This window comes from Carlito syrichta, unplaced genomic scaffold (assembly GCF_000164805.1).
Source record: "Carlito syrichta isolate Samal-C Ts95f unplaced genomic scaffold, Tarsius_syrichta-2.0.1 Scaffold312719, whole genome shotgun sequence".
In the NCBI taxonomy this organism is placed as follows: domain Eukaryota; kingdom Metazoa; phylum Chordata; class Mammalia; order Primates; family Tarsiidae; genus Carlito; species Carlito syrichta.
Genome location: NW_007256815.1, coordinates 723,972 through 739,041, shown reverse-complemented (window position 1 = coordinate 739,041; position 15,070 = coordinate 723,972). Strand labels below are relative to the sequence as shown.

Sequence of the window (15,070 nt, the reverse complement as noted above, 5' to 3'; positions counted from 1 at the left end):
ACTGTCCAGCACAGAGCATTGGTGGGAATACATCCTGGCACACTCAATCCATGGGTAACAAGCAGCCAACAAAAAATTATTGAGAGTTCTGCAGGATTATTTGGAGGTTTTTGTTTGTTTGCTTTTTTTTTTTTTTTTTTGAGTTGGAGTCTCACTCTGTTGCCCAGACTGGAGTGCAGTGGCCGCTCCCAGTCACCGCAGTCTCACCTGCTGGGCTCCGGCGATCCTTCCCGTCTCAGCCTTCCAAGTAGCCGGAATTACAGGCATGTGCTACCACGCCCGGTTGATTTTTTTTTTTTTTTCTTTTAAGAGCCGAGATCTGGCTATGTTGCCCAAGTTGGCCTCAAACTCCTGGGCTCAAGCAATCCTCTTGGCTCGGCCTCCCAAAGTGCTGGGATTATAGGTGTGAGCCACTGCTCCTGGCCCTTATTTGGAGGCATTTTATAAGACCTTTTTAAAGTAAAAAATGATGTGTATGAAATGATCCTATTTTTCAAAATAGAATCCCAAAGCCTCTGGATAGCTGTACACGTACACTGCATGTAATCAGATGAGTTTGAAGAAAATCACGAAGAAAACATTTACTAGTTTAAGGTAGATGAGGGGAAAGTGCGGGTAGAACCAAGAGAATTGAGTAAAGTTAAAACTGCTCTACCAAGAATATGATCATATAGGTAGGTATAACAAAGAATCGCGTCTATTTTTTTTTTTTTGAGTTGGAGTCTCACTCTGTCGCCCAGACTGGAGTGCAGTGGCCGCTCCCGGCCACCGCAGCCTCCACCTGCTGGGCTCCGGCGATCCTTCCGCCTCAGCCTTCCGAGGAGCCGGAATTACAGGCATGTGCTACCATGCCTGGCTGATTTTTTGATTTACTGTAGAGAAGAGGTCTCGTTGCCCAGGCGGGTCTCGAATCCAGAGGCTCAGGCAATCCACTCACCTCAGCCTCCCAAAGTGCGGGATTACAGGCTGAGCCACCAAGCCCGGCTGCGTCTATTTTGTAAAATTGATAAACATAAGTACTAGACGGTAAAAAGCAAGAGGCGCCGGATGCGGTGGCTCATGCCTGTAATCCCATCACTTTGGGAGGTCAAGGCGAGAGGATTGCCTGAGCCCAAGAGTTCGAGACCAGCCTGAGCAATATGGTGAGACCTCGACTCTACCATATAATTTTTAAAAAATTAGCCAGGCTTGATGGCGCGTCCCTGTAGTCTCATCTACTGGGGAAGCTGAGGCGGAAGGATCGCCTGAGTCCAGCAGGTCGAGGCGGTGGTAGCCGTGATCGTGCCACTGCCCTGGGCGACAGAGTGAGACTCGGACAAAATTTTTAAAAATTAAGCAAGAGGACAGAAAACGTCTCAGGTTGGGAGAACGAATGCATCTACGACCGGCTTTCTCTCCAGCACTCCCAGGGCAGAGACCTTAGAGGATCAGAAGAAGCAGAAGCGAGCCGGCTGCGCCAGGGCTGCGTGCGGCTGGGCTTGAGGGTGCGCGGGCGCAGCCAAGGAATTCAACTCTTGGCAGGTCTCCACCTCTGGGAATTGAAACAGCTCCAATAAGCCGGGATCCAAGCCTGGCACTTTCCTACAACGCCGCGGGAGCGCCCTAGAACTGGAGATAGGGGCGGAGCTTCAGAAAATGTGAATTCTGGGAGGTCGGGGCCTGCGGGCCACCGCAGTTCCCCGGGACCGGAAGTGGTGCACGGACCGCCGGAAACGGATGCCAGAGGGTCGGGGTCGCTGGGAGTTGTAGTTCTTTGAAAGCGGAGAGCAGGGCTTGCGGCTAGGCGGCATGGCGGGGCTAGAGCTTTTGTCAGACCAGGGCTACCGAGTGGACGGGAGGCGCGCCGGCGAGCTGCGCAAGATCCAGGCACGGATGGGCGTGTTTGCGCAAGCTGACGGCTCGGCCTACATCGAGCAGGGCAATACCAAGGCGCTGGCGGTGGTCTACGGGCCGCACGAGGCAAGTGGGCGTGCGCGAGCCAGCGACTTCCGGGGCGGGAGGCGGAATCGCTTGGCGGCGGGAACTGCGCGAATGGCGGGGCCGCAGGGCTGAGCAGAGGATTGGGGGATAACGGCCGGTGCGCCTCGCTTTATGCATCAGATGCTCAGTGTCGCTTCTCACTCGGATGGTCCTGCTTTTCTCATCAGCCACTGCCCCTGTGCCCTCTCTCTTGGCGGCTCCTTAGCCTGCTGGGCACTCTCCCACACCTCTTAGCTCTCTACTCCGACGTCATGACGGTCCAGAAAACTCCTCCCCAGACCACCTTATCCACGTGGCAAAACCTCTCTCTACAATAAACACTTGCCTGTCTGCACTAACCATTTCAGACGTCAGTTTTACTTAATCACTTTCATCTTTGTTTTCCCACTGGTACACAAGCTCCCTGAGGAGAGGGCCGTTAAATAAAACTGGCTTTATTGCTGTATTTCCCCTGCTGTATAGTGCCTGGCCAGGGCAGGCAATGACAAACTGCTTAGTGCATGAGTGTGGAAACTCTGCTTTCAAGGCAAAGAGAATCAGGAGAGCAGAGACCACGAGTGAAAACAAGCATAGCACTTCTACAGAGCAGAGAGATTGCTGGTGGGGGGATAATTCTAATAAGGCTGAGGGTTTCTGGGTAGGTGAGGACTCTGTTTTGAAGACCAGGGCAAGGATTTTGGGTTTTACTTCACACATAATAGAACGTTAAGCAGTTTGTGAGTGTGTAGGTGAGACAGAATCAGACTTGATGTTTGTAAACATGGGGGGGAATGGGACAAGGATGGGAATAAGGAAGCCAGTTAAAAAAATGCATGAGAAGCCGGGCTTGGTGGCTCAGCCTGTAATCCCGCACTTTGGGAGGCTGAGGTGAGTGGACTGCCTGAGCCTGCGGGTTCGAGACCCACCTGGGCAATTTGGCAAGACCTCATCTCTACAATAAATCAAAAAATCAACCGGGCATGGTAGCACATGCCTGTAATTTCAGATACTCAGAAGGCTGAGACGGAAGGATCGCTGGACCCCAGCAGGTCGAGGCTGCGGTGGCCGGGAGCGGCCACTGCACTCCAGTCTGGGTGACAGAGTGAGACTCCAACTCAAAAAAATAAAAAATAAAAATAAATAAATAAATACCTTTTAAAAAATGCATGGGAAAGCCAGGTGTGGTGGCTCACGCCTGTAATCCCAGCACTTTGGGAAGTGGAGGCGAGAGGATTGCCTCAGCCCATGGGTTCGAGACCAACCTGGGCAACATGGCGAGACCTCATCTCTACAATAAAACAAAAATTAACCAAGGCTGGGCTCAGTGGCTCAGCCTGTAAACGCAGCACTTTGGGAGGCCAAAGCGAGTGGATTGCCTGAGCCCGCGGGTTTGAGACCAGCCCAGGTAACTTGGCAAGACATCTTTACAATAAATCAAAAATTAGCCAGGTGTGGTAGCACGTGCCTGTAGTTCTGGCTACTTGGAAGGCTGAGGCAGAAGGATCGCCTGAGCCCAGCAGGTCGACGCTTGGGTGACTGAGCAACGGAGTGAAACTCCAACTAAAAAAAAAATAGCCAGGCATGGTGGTGTACACATGTAGTTCCAGCTACTTGGAAGACTGCAGCAGAAGAGCGCCTGAGTCCAGCAGGTCGAGGTTGGGGTCACTGTGAACGTGTCATTGCACTCTATCCTGGGCGACAGAGACTCCAACTCAAAAAAACAAAAACCGCATGGGAGAGGTGATGGTGACTTAGAGACTGGCCTCCCTTGGTCTCTGTTTTCCAGGTGAAGTGGAGCCACAGAGGTTTGGGGAGTATGGGCTGGAAGGAGTGGGCCTGGCTCATGTGTCCTTCCTCTTCCAGATCCGAGGTTCCCGAGCTCGGGCCCTGCCTGACCGGGCGCTGGTGAACTGTCAGTATAGCTCAGCGACCTTCAGCACAGGTGAGCGCAAGCGGCGGCCACATGGAGACCGCAAGTCCTGTGAGATGGGCCTGCAGCTTCGCCAGACCTTTGAGGCAGCTATCCTCACACAACTGCACCCACGCTCCCAGATTGATATCTATGTACAGGTGAGCAGGTTGCAGCCCCATCCTGGGAAGGGGAGGGTGTGACAGAGGGTGGGGATGGAGTCTAATGGACTGATTGATGCCCTGGGGGGGTCCCTGCAGGTGCTGCAGGCAGATGGTGGAACCTATGCGGCTTGTGTGAATGCAGCTACACTGGCAGTGCTTGATGCTGGGATACCCATGCGAGACTTTGTATGTGCGTGCTCAGCTGGCTTTGTGGATGGCACAGCTCTGGCAGACCTCAGCCATGTGGAGGAAGCAGCTGGAGGCCCCCAGCTGGCCTTGGCCTTGCTGCCAGCCTCAGGCCAGATTGCTTTGCTTGAGATGGATGCCAGGCTTCATGAGGACCACCTGGAGCACGTGTTAGAGGCTGCTGCTCAGGCTGCCCAAGGTGTGCACACCTTATTAGACCGTGTGGTCCGGCAGCATGTACGTGAGGCCTCTATCTTGCTAGGGGACTGAGTACCTAGCCACCCATGTCCAGAATAAAGCCATGCTTCTCTGCTCACACACTTCTCACTGTACTTCGATCAACCCGCAGCACTTCAGAGTGATGTGTAGCCCTGCAGAGCCTGGCCCAGTGCTGACTCTTAGGAGTGACCAGGGACCCTACCCCACACATGAGCTGCATATCTCTGTGTAGCCTCAGGATTCAAACCCTTAAGAGGAAGATGGAGTAGAGGGTTGGGGCGGGCAAGTCCATGGGTGGAAAGAGCAGCATGTGCCAGGAAGGGCTCAAGATAGCCGCGGGGGCAGTGGGAAGCCTGGCAATATGAGCCAGGATGTTAGACTGAGGAGTTTTTTATGCTCACCCCAGCACAAACAGGGCCCTGAACACAAGGGCTGAGGGAGATACTCAGCTTGGCTATGAGTACCCACCACAGAAATGTGATGGGCCGTGTCCCACATCTTCTGGACTATGGGTTGGAACCCCTTGGGCCTTTCCTGCTGTTTTGGGCTCTAAAAGTACAACAGACACCTGTTCTCACCTAGGGTCTTCTCCCCTCAGCTCTGACCCTTCTCTATGTCCCACCACTGTACCCTCTTCAGTCACCTCCTACCCTCAGACCTGCCTGAGCCCTGACCACCAGCTCCTGCAGCCTGGACCTACAGGCTGTTTCCCCCCACCCCGCCCCCGCAATATCCCAGGGACCTCTTGGCCTGGACAGGAGCAGTATGCTCCCCACTTTCTACTGCATGTAACCCAGTTCCACTGAAGCCGGTTTTGGCCAGTAGTGCGATTAGCATCTTCCCTGCAATCATCTTCTGATCCTGAAAACCTCGGTGCTGGGCTCACGCTGTGACTCTACCTGGACGCTCACTGTCATTTTCGGTGCCTGACATCCATAGGAATGGTTCTTCCAGTGCTCCACAGTCATTCACAGTCTCACTTGGCATCCGTGCTCTGATCGCCGCATCCGGCTTTTCACCCACCTGAACTGGGCGTCACCTTCTCTGACTCTTGCGAGTCTTACAGCCGAGGTTTTCTCGCTGCCCCCAACTAGCCTTCCCGAGGTCGGGCATCTCCACTGCGCTCCTTAGACGAGGTGCACCGTCGGCCCGACTCTCTCTGAGGCCGCTCAGTGCAGACTCCGAAACCGGGTCCTGAGTCCTGCCGGCTTCATCAGCACCGCCCACCCGCGGGCTGGCCTCTCTGAGCATGCGCGCCGGCGGTACGAGGGACGACTTAGGCTCTGGGCATGCGCGCCGACGCGAGGGCCGCTGGAACCGGAAAGGCATACAGGCGCCGGGCTGCGGGTCTGACAGGGGTTGTGCGCGGTCTTGCCGGCCGTCGCTGGCGGCGGGATAGGGGTCCCGGAGCCGCCCCGTCCCGCCATGGGCCTCTTGTCAGACCCGGTGCGCCGGCGCGCGCTTGCCCGCCTCGTGCTGCGCCTCAACGCGCCGCTCTGGTGAGGGCGAGGCCGAGTGTCCTGGGCTCGAGCTGCCTGTGGCCCCGCGCGGGGTCCCCATTCACAGGGCTGGGGCCGGGGCCAAGGCCCCTCTGGATGCTAGCGCCGGTTCCCTCTTGTCCGCTGGCATCACTCAGGGTATCAGGCCGGGGCTCAGCTTTCCGGTCCGGCCTCCTGATGCCCGGACCCCTGGTGTGGAGGCTGAAGCCACAGGTCGTCGTCCCTAGTGCCGCTGACGCTCCGATGCCTCCTCTGTCCTTTCTCACACAGCGTGCTGAGCTACGTGGCGGGCATCACCTGGTTCTTGGCGCTGGCTTTCCCACCGCTAACCCAGCGCACGTACATGTCGGAGAACGCCATGGGCTCCACCATGGTAGAGGAGCAGTTTGTGGGCGGAGACCGCGCCCGGGGCTTTGCGAGGGACTTCGCTGCCCACCGCAGGAAGTCGGGGTGAGCGGCAGAGCAGTGGAGATGAGAAGCAGTGGTAACCAAAGCCAGGGATCTTTGCTCAGAAGCTCTCTGTGTCTCCAGGGCTCTGCCTGTGGCCTGGCTAGAACGGACGATGCAGTCAGTAGGGCTGGAGGTCTACACGCAGAGTTTCTCCCGGCAACTGCCCTTCCCAGATGAGACCCACGAACGCTATGTACTGTGGGAGTGGGGTGTGCCTGGGACCAAGAAGCACCTTGGAGAGGGGCCCTAGGCTGGGAATCATGTTGGGGGGTTTCATGGGACCAGGAAATTCAGAGGAAAATCCCTGGCGGGTGGGTCAGGAAAAGAGGAGGATTTAAGACCCTTACCACAGGGTTATGCTGAGGCTTCCCCAAACCAATCTACATGCAGATGGTGTCAGGCACCAACGTATACGGCATCCTGCGGGCTCCTCGTGCTGCCAGCACAGAGTCCCTCGTGCTCACCGTGCCCTGCAGTTCTGACTCCACCAACAACCAGGCTGTGGGGCTGCTGCTGGCACTAGCTGCCCACTTTCGGGGTAAGGCTCAGGGGCTGCTGGCCAGGGAGGGTCTGACCAGTGCCACAGGCCCTACTGATTCTGTTTCTGGCCACCAGGGCAGATTTACTGGGCCAAAGATATCATCTTCCTGGTGACAGAACATGATCTTCTGGGTACCGAAGCTTGGCTTGAAGCCTACCACGATGTCAACGTCACTGGTAGGTGCTCTTGTCCTGCCTTAGTCTCTGAGTCACTGTTCTCACTAAATTCCCCCTCCCCCTGCAGCCATTAGTACTCATTCACTTGTCCCTACAGGAATTCAGTCATCCCCCCTGCAGGGCCGGGCTGGGGCTATTCAGGCCGCTGTGGCCCTGGAACTGAGTAGTGATGTGGTCACCAGCCTCGACGTGGCTGTGGAGGGGCTCAACGGGCAGCTGCCCAACCTTGACCTGCTCAACCTCTTCCAGACCTTCTGCCAGAAAGGGGGGCTACTGTGCACACTGCAGGGCAAGGTGGGGCTGCCTGCTCGAGGGCTGATGGGCACAGGGCCTATAAGGGGGATTATCTGATCCTGTCCCCGTGCCTCTAAAGCTGCAGTCCCAGGACTGGACATCTCTGGATGGACCACTGCAAGGCCTGCAGACACTGCTGCTCATGGTTTTGCGGCAGGCCTCTGGCCGCCCTCATGGACCCCATGGCCTCTTCCTACGCTACCGTGTGGAGGCCTTAACCCTGCGTGGCATCAATAGCTTCCGCCAATACAAGTATGACCTGGTGGCTGTGGGCAAGTAAGTAGCATCTGGTCCCCTCTTTCCATGTGCAGGGCAGCTTCCAACTGGGGTGGGGTAGGGGTGGTCTGGGGGGATCTGGCTGACCGTGACTCTGCTGCACACCCAACAGGACCTTGGAGGGTATGTTCCGCAAGCTCAACCACCTCCTGGAGCGTCTGCACCAATCCTTCTTCCTCTACCTGCTCCCCGCCCTCTCCCGCTTCGTCTCCATTGGCCTCTACATGCCTGCCGCCGGCTTCTTACTCCTAGTCCTTGGTCTCAAGATATCCTCCACCCCTTGCTGTACATTTGTTACCAGCTTCAGGTCCTCTCAACTCTAGGCTGGGGAGAATCTTCCATCTTGCTCCAGGGATGGGGGGTGGGGGTGAACCCTGGGTCCCCTACTGTTAGATCCCATCACAACTCTTGTCAGGGTCCTTGACTGGGCCACGCTCTAGAACTGTGGATGCAGCTGCATGAGGCTGGAGTGGGCCTAGAGGAGACTGGGGGGGGCTCTGGACCTAGTGCCCTCCACCCCCCAGCACAGGTGATGGCACCCCCTTCTGTTGTTGGGGTTGGCTTAAAGGGTCCTGACTGGTACTTACTGTTGCTACTTAGTCTCAGCTGGTAGGGTGGTGGTGGGATCCTTGGAAATCCTCTGGTTCCCAGGCCCATATCCAAGAGCCTGTGTGCCCTGCAGGGTGTGGGGCTGACCTCGCTTGTAGCACCTCTGCTGATCTCTCAGGCCATGGGAGTGGCCCTCTACATCCTGCCTGTGCTCGGCCAACATGTGGCCACCCAGCACTTCCCAGTGGCTGAGGCTGAGGCAGTGGTGCTGACACTGCTGGCGATTTATGCAGCTGGCCTGGCCCTTCCCCACAGCACCCACTGGTGAGAGGCTGGGCTGTGCAGGAGGGGGTAGGGACTCCCTGGACACGCAGGCAGCCCCTAGGCTGCCTCTGAGCCCTTTGCCTTGCAGGGTGGTGAGCCCACAGGCCCCAGACAGGGGCTGGATGGCACTGAAGCTGGTGGCCCTGATCTACCTAGCACTACAGCTGGGCTGCATTGCCCTCACCAACTTCTCACTGGGATTTCTGCTGGCTGCCACTATGGTGCCCACTGCTGCAGTCACCAAGCCTCATGGGCCCCGGTATGTGCTGGTCAGTCCCCACTTGTCCCAGTGCCTGTGTCTGCATCATAGAGCCCGCCCTCATTCAATATCCCTTTCTCCCACTTGGTGCCTATACTCCTACCATGGAGCCTACACTGATGTTGTTCCTCCATCCAGGCCTCTCTATGCTGCCCTGCTGGTGTTGACAAGCCCAGCAGCCACACTCCTGGGCAGCCTGTTCCTTTGGCGGGAGCTGCAGGAGGCACCACTGTCACTGGCCGAGGGCTGGCAGCTCTTCCTGACGGCACTGGCCCAGGGTGTGCTGGAGCACTACACCTACGGCGCCCTGCTCTTCCCACTGTTGGCCCTGGGCCTTTACCCCTGCTGGCTGCTCTTCTGGAATGTGCTTTTCTGGAAGTGAGATCTGCATTCCAGAGCATGCTGCCTGGGACAGGGACTCCTCAAACACCCCATTCTGCCTCCTTCTGGGAAATAAACAAATGTCTGTTTTAGCTGCTGTTTGTGCTCCTGGTCCACTGTCCATGTGGGACTACAAGGCTTGGCATTGCCCTGGTACCATCCCTGCCAGCCAGGACGCTGCTGGAAGGGATGGGAACCCTGCTACTTCACCCCTGGGAGGAGAGCTCAGGTATACACTGGACCCAACGGCCCTGGGATTTGGCCTCTGGGGAATGGGCAATTGTAGACCCTGGAGGGGTCCTGGAGGATGCTGTTGAGGTTCAGGGGAATTTGTGTACTTCTGTCCATTGGTGTGCTGAGCATGGTACTGGGGAGGAGAAAACATGTTGGCTAAAGGACCCAATGGGAGCTGAGGCACCTAGAGTCCATATGACACCATCTTTACTGCTAGGGCTGAGGAGGCCAAGGGGCTGGAGCTGGGACCAGAGCCCTGCAGAAGAGGCTTGAGGTACAACAGGGAGGCCATGGGGAACAAAAGCCCTAAAGGTGAAGGGCACTGATAGGCCAACACAGAAAGAAGCAGGTTATTGTGCTAAGACCCCTGCATGACGCTGGACAGACCAGTGTCCATTCTGGAAAAAAGGAAAAAGCAAAATGTGACTTTTTGGTGATACCAGGACAATGTCAGAGACCTTGGTGCTGCAGTCCGAGAGATCTCTGGTTATAGGAAGGCATAGGTGCCTTGGTCAGGAATGGAGTCAGAACTGCTCTGCCTGGAGAAGCCAAAGGATCTATTAGAATCAACTGAGAGGGCCAGTGTCCTTTCAGTATGGCATCCCTGCATGGGGTGTGGTCTGGGAGGTCCCAAGGAGTGTACCCTCCCCCATGCCCCACCCTCTAGGCTCCACTGCCTCTGCCATTGGGCTTGTCTTCCCATGGAAGCTCCCCTTGACATTGGACCCCTGGCATGGGGGGTGGGCTTGTTGATTGGGTGCCACAGTGAGGGGATCAACTGGTGAGCTCCCCTGAGGGTGCTCTCTGGGATCTCTCCAGAGGAAATACTGATCCCTGTTGGGTGGAGTAATGTGTTCTTTGTTCAACATTGTGTCCAATGGGGGCAAGGGAGTATGGGGGACTCCATTGTGACTAGAAGCCTCATCATTAACTTGCCTGTCTTCAGCCCAGTCATCTCCACAGTTGGAACTTCTGGTCACATTCTCTGATGAATACTTTTTCTGCAGCTGGGTAGAGGCCTACAGACCCCACCCCAGCCCTTCTGGTGTCCCCCACCTGTCAGTATCTTTAGTAGCACCTCCCAGTTGGGCATCGCATGGGGTTTTCCCCTGAGAAGTCAGGCAGAGGAGACTTGTCTGTGGGGCCTCCTGTCTTCCAAGACTATAATTCTGTTGCGGTCTCTTGTTCCTTTTGTCTTTGTGAACTGACTTGTGATATAAAAATCCCCCTCCAGGCATTTTAGCTGGGCTTTGGCCTCAACTATTTTTAAGTGGACTCTGGCAGTCATGTAAAGCATAAATCATGAAAATACATACATATAAGTGGGGAAGGGGGAAGCTAAAAGACATCTCGTATTTTGAGCACATCCATGCGAATTCTCCCTGTCTTTACACAAGTGTTGAAAGGGAACCATGAGAATGACAAAGCTGCTTTGTTAGGGAAGCACCATTTCTGTTCTGATTTTCACTAATGTCACAGAACCCCATTTTTGACATGAGCTCCGCTCCACATTTCTCCTTCCCTGATATTTCTAACAGGTTCACATTCTTCTGTCTCCACTGCGTGGTCATCTGTCTCAGCTCTTTTGCTGCTTCCGGGCCACAGTTGTCTTTTCAGTGCCTATCCAGCAGCCACATCTATTACACCAAGCTGAGTGTAAAACCCTTCAGGAAATGCCCATTGCCCACAGGATAAACTCAAACTTCTGGCCAACTCCTACCTGACTCTGCAGAAGACTTTCGTTGCCCCCCAACAAGTACCCATTATCAGTCATTCCAATTCCTCTTCTCCCCCAGTCCTTGGCACCATTAATCTACTCTCTGCCTCTATAGATATACTTACTCTGGATGTTCATATGGATGGAATCATACATATGTACTGTTTTGTGACTGGCTTTTTCACTTAGCATAATGTTTTTGAGGTCTGAACATGTGTCAATACATTATTATTATTATTATTTGAGTTGGGAGTCTCACTCTGTCACCCAGGCTGGAGTGCAGTGGCACTCTTACGGCCACCTCAGCTTCGACCTGCTGGGCTCAAGCGATCCTTCCGCCTTAGTCTTCCAAGTAGCTGGAACTACAGGCGTGTGCCACCATGCCTGGCTAATTTTTTGATTTACTGTAGAGCTGAGGTCTCATCAAGTTGTCCAGGCTGGTCTCAAACTCTTGTGGGTTCAGGCATTTCTCTCACCTAGGTCTCCCAAAGTGCTGAGATTATAGGCATGAGCTACCGCACCCAGCTACTTCATTCCTTTTTATGGCTGAATAATGTTTCATTGTATGGGCATACTACATTTGTTTACATATTCATCAGTTGAAGGACATTGGGGTTTCCAGTTTTGGCTATTATGAGTAATGCTATTAACATTCATGTAGGCCAGGCAACAGAGTGAGACTCCAACTCAAAAAAAAAATTTTTTTTTTAGTTCCTGTACAAGTTTTTGTGTGGACATGTTTTCATTTTCCTTGGGTATATACCTAGGGGTGAACTACCAGATCATATGGTAACTCTGTGTTTAACACTGTGACAAAATGCCAAACATTTTCTGAAGCAGCTGCTCCATTTTACATTCCCATGAGCAATATATGAGGGTTCCAATTTCTCCACGACCTTGTAAATGTCTACCTTGAAGATTACAGCCATCCTAGTGGTGTGAAGTGGCATCTCATTGTGGTTTTGATTTGCATTTCCCTAATGATTAATGAAATTCAGCATCTTTTCATGTGATTATTGGCAATCTGTGTTTTTGTTGTTGTTTTTATTGTTTTTTAATAGAGACAAGGTCTTGCTATGTTACCCAGGCTGGTCTTGAATTCCTCATGGCCTCAAGTGACCCTTCCACCTTGGCCTCCCAAAATACTGGGATCACAGATGTCTGAGTCATGACGCCCAGCCATTTTCACTTTTTGGATAATGTTCTTTGATGCACAGAAGTTTTTAATTTTGAAGAAATTCAATTTGTTAGTGGTACCTGTTGTTGCTTGTGCTGTTGGTGTCAGAAACCGTTTTCTAATTCAGGGTCACAAAGATGTATATCTCTGTTTTCTTCTAAGACTTTTATGGGTTTTTATTTTTATTTTTTGAGTTGGAGTCTCACTCTATCAGTCACCCAGGCTGGAGTGCAGTGGCATGCCCATGGCCACAGCAGCCTGTTGGGTTCAGGTGATTCTTCCACCTCAGCCTTTCAAGTAGCTGGAACTACAGACGTGCGCCACCACACTCAGCTAATTTTTCTTGATTTAGTGTAGAAACGAGGTCTCGCCAAGTTGCACAGGTTGGTTTCAGAACCCCTATGCTCAGGCAATCTTCTCACCACCACCTCCCAAAGTGCTATGATTACAGGCATGAGCCACCGCAACATGAGCCACCGCACCCGGCTTCCATATGAATTTTAGGATCAGCTCATTCAATTTTGCAAAAATTGAAATTTTGATAGGAATTGCATTGGAGAGTACTGCCATCTTAGAAATGTTAAGTCTTCTAGTCCATCAACACTGGATGTCATTACATTTATTTAGATTTTTAATTTTTTTTTTTTTTGAATATAAGTCTCACTCTGTCACCCAGGCTGGAGTGCAGTGGCACACTCAAAACCGCTGCAGCCTCAACCTGCTGAAATCAGGCAACCCTTCCACCTCAGCCTTCCAAGTAGCTGGAACCACAGGTGTATGCCACCACGCTCAGTTAATTTTGTGATTTATTGTAGAGACGAGGTCATACCATGTTGCCCAGGCTGGTCTCGAACCCCTGGGTTCAGGCAATCCTCTCACCTTCACCTCCCAAAGTGCTGAGATTACAGGCATGAGCCACTGCATCCAGCCTAAGTATTCTTTCTTCTCCTTTCTCTTTCCTCTGCTCTTGCCATTATGTGTATGTTGGTATACTTAATAGTGTCTCACAGGTCTCAGAGGCCCTGATCATTTTCTTTTTAAAAAATTTCTCAGGCCAGGCACGGTGGCTCATGCCTGTAATCCCAGCACTTTGGGAGGTGGAGGTGAGAGGATTGCCTGAGCTCAGCCTGAGCAACATGGGGAGACCTCGTCTCTACAATAAATCAAAAAATTAGTCAGGTGTGATGGCGCATGCCTGTGGTTCCAGCTACTTGGAAGACTGAGGCGGAAGGATCACCTGACCGAGGTCAAGGCTGTGGTGGCCATGAGCAGCATGCTACTGCACTCCAGCTTGGGTGACAGAGAGAGACTGGGACTCAAAAAAAAAAAAATTCTCTTCCTCAGACTTTCCTCTGCTCAAGATTTCTTTCCTCTGACCTCAAGGCCAGCCAGAGGTGAGAGTTTAGGGATTTTTCAGGTATTTTCTGAGTATATCCACAGTCCTACTTATGTATGTGACCCATATTCCTGTAAAAACTTTGGGCTTTTCACAGCCCCGTAGAGATCTCATTCCCTTGGTCTTCCTTTTAAGCTTTTTGTGAGCCGGGCTCGGTGGCTCAGCCTGTAATCCCGCACTTTGGGAGGCTGAGGTGAGTGGATTGCCTGAACCCGGGGATTTGAGACCCGCCTGGGCAACTTGGCGAGACCTCATCTCTACAATAAATCAAAAAAATTAGCCGGGTATGGTGGCACGCGCCTGTAGTTTCAGCTACTAGTTTCAGCTACTTGGAAGGCTGAGGCGGAAGGATCGCCAGAGCCCAGCAGGTGGAGACTACAGTGGTCACTGCACTCCAGTCTGGGTGACAGAGTGAGACTCCAACTCAAAAAAAAAAAAAAGCCGGGCTCAGTGGTTCAGTCTGTAATCCCGCGCCTTTGGGAGACTGACGTGAGTGGATTGCCTGAGCCCTGCCTGGGCAACTTGGCGAGACCTCAACTCTACAATAAATCAAAAATTAGCCGGGCATGGTAGCCCGTGCCTGTAGTTCCAGCTACTTGGAAGGCTGAGGCAGAAGGATCGCCGGAGCCCAGCAGGTCGAGGCTGCGGTAGCTAGGAGCGGCCACTGCACTCCAGGCTGGGCGACAGAGTGAGACTCCAACTCAAAAAAAAAAAAAAATTTAAAATATTAAAAAAAAAAAGCTTTTTGTGTAGTCTATTGTTTGCCCTAGCCATTACCCATTACCTCAGGCTGTTAACTTAAAACACTCTAGAGGCAAGCCTCTAATTGCCTTCCACAAACAGCCTCAGGGAAAAGCAGTTGGTCAGACAAGTTAAATAAGGACAGTTTCCCTTGAATAATGTCATTCTGCTCCCTCCAATACCAGGAATGTGGACTGTTACTTCCAAGAGTACCTACCACTAGTTGGAGAGCAGAATTGGAACAGGGTAGTTAGATGTTCTTAATGATATTCACCTGTTTTCTTGAATAAACACACCCCGGGATGCTGAAAACCTTTGATTAATCTCCATAGTTCTGAAAAAGTTGATTCCGACAATTTTAGCTAGTTTTTTCTTGCTTTTATCGGTTGAGGAGTGTACAAAATTTCAGAAGTCCTCTATTTTTGCTAGTGACTGACAATAGTTTCTTAAGGAATCTTTGGCTATCCTGCCCATGCCCCCTGCACCTGTTTCTGGGCATAGTGTGTGCCTAATAAAACCTTATCAAATGAAGACAGGGTTCCCAGTCTACAGTCTGTGATTAACTATCCGAATTTTTTTTTTTTTTTTTGAGGCAGAGTCTAGTGCAGTGACACGCTCA

At 52.8% G+C, this 15,070-nt stretch overlaps 2 protein-coding genes across 4 annotated transcripts; both read left to right on the top strand.

Moving 5' to 3' along the window:
* Positions 1-1,699: 1,699 nt before the first annotated feature.
* EXOSC4 (exosome component 4) lies at positions 1,700-4,538 on the top strand. The gene is made up of 3 exons (XM_008069997.1): positions 1,700-1,959; positions 3,823-4,029; positions 4,129-4,538. Exons 1-3 carry the CDS (start codon positions 1,789-1,791, stop codon positions 4,486-4,488), a joined length of 738 nt encoding a protein of 245 aa, XP_008068188.1. The 5' UTR covers positions 1,700-1,788; the 3' UTR covers positions 4,489-4,538.
* A 1,179-nt stretch (positions 4,539-5,717) lies between these two features.
* GPAA1 (glycosylphosphatidylinositol anchor attachment 1) lies at positions 5,718-9,284 on the top strand. Of its 3 annotated transcripts, XM_008069996.2 has the most exons (12): positions 5,718-5,936; positions 6,207-6,386; positions 6,468-6,579; positions 6,777-6,924; positions 7,002-7,103; positions 7,201-7,397; positions 7,477-7,673; positions 7,786-7,939; positions 8,107-8,202; positions 8,356-8,546; positions 8,635-8,805; positions 8,944-9,284. In XM_008069996.2, exons 1-12 carry the CDS (start codon positions 5,863-5,865, stop codon positions 9,185-9,187), a joined length of 1,866 nt encoding a protein of 621 aa, XP_008068187.1. In that variant the 5' UTR covers positions 5,718-5,862; the 3' UTR covers positions 9,188-9,284. The 3 variants fall into 3 exon arrangements, with proteins under 3 accessions (XP_008068187.1, XP_021574219.1, XP_021574220.1); XM_021718544.1 differs by having other exon boundaries at positions 8,635-9,284; XM_021718545.1 differs by lacking the exon at positions 6,207-6,386 and having other exon boundaries at positions 5,818-5,936.
* Positions 9,285-15,070: the final 5,786 nt, after the last annotated feature.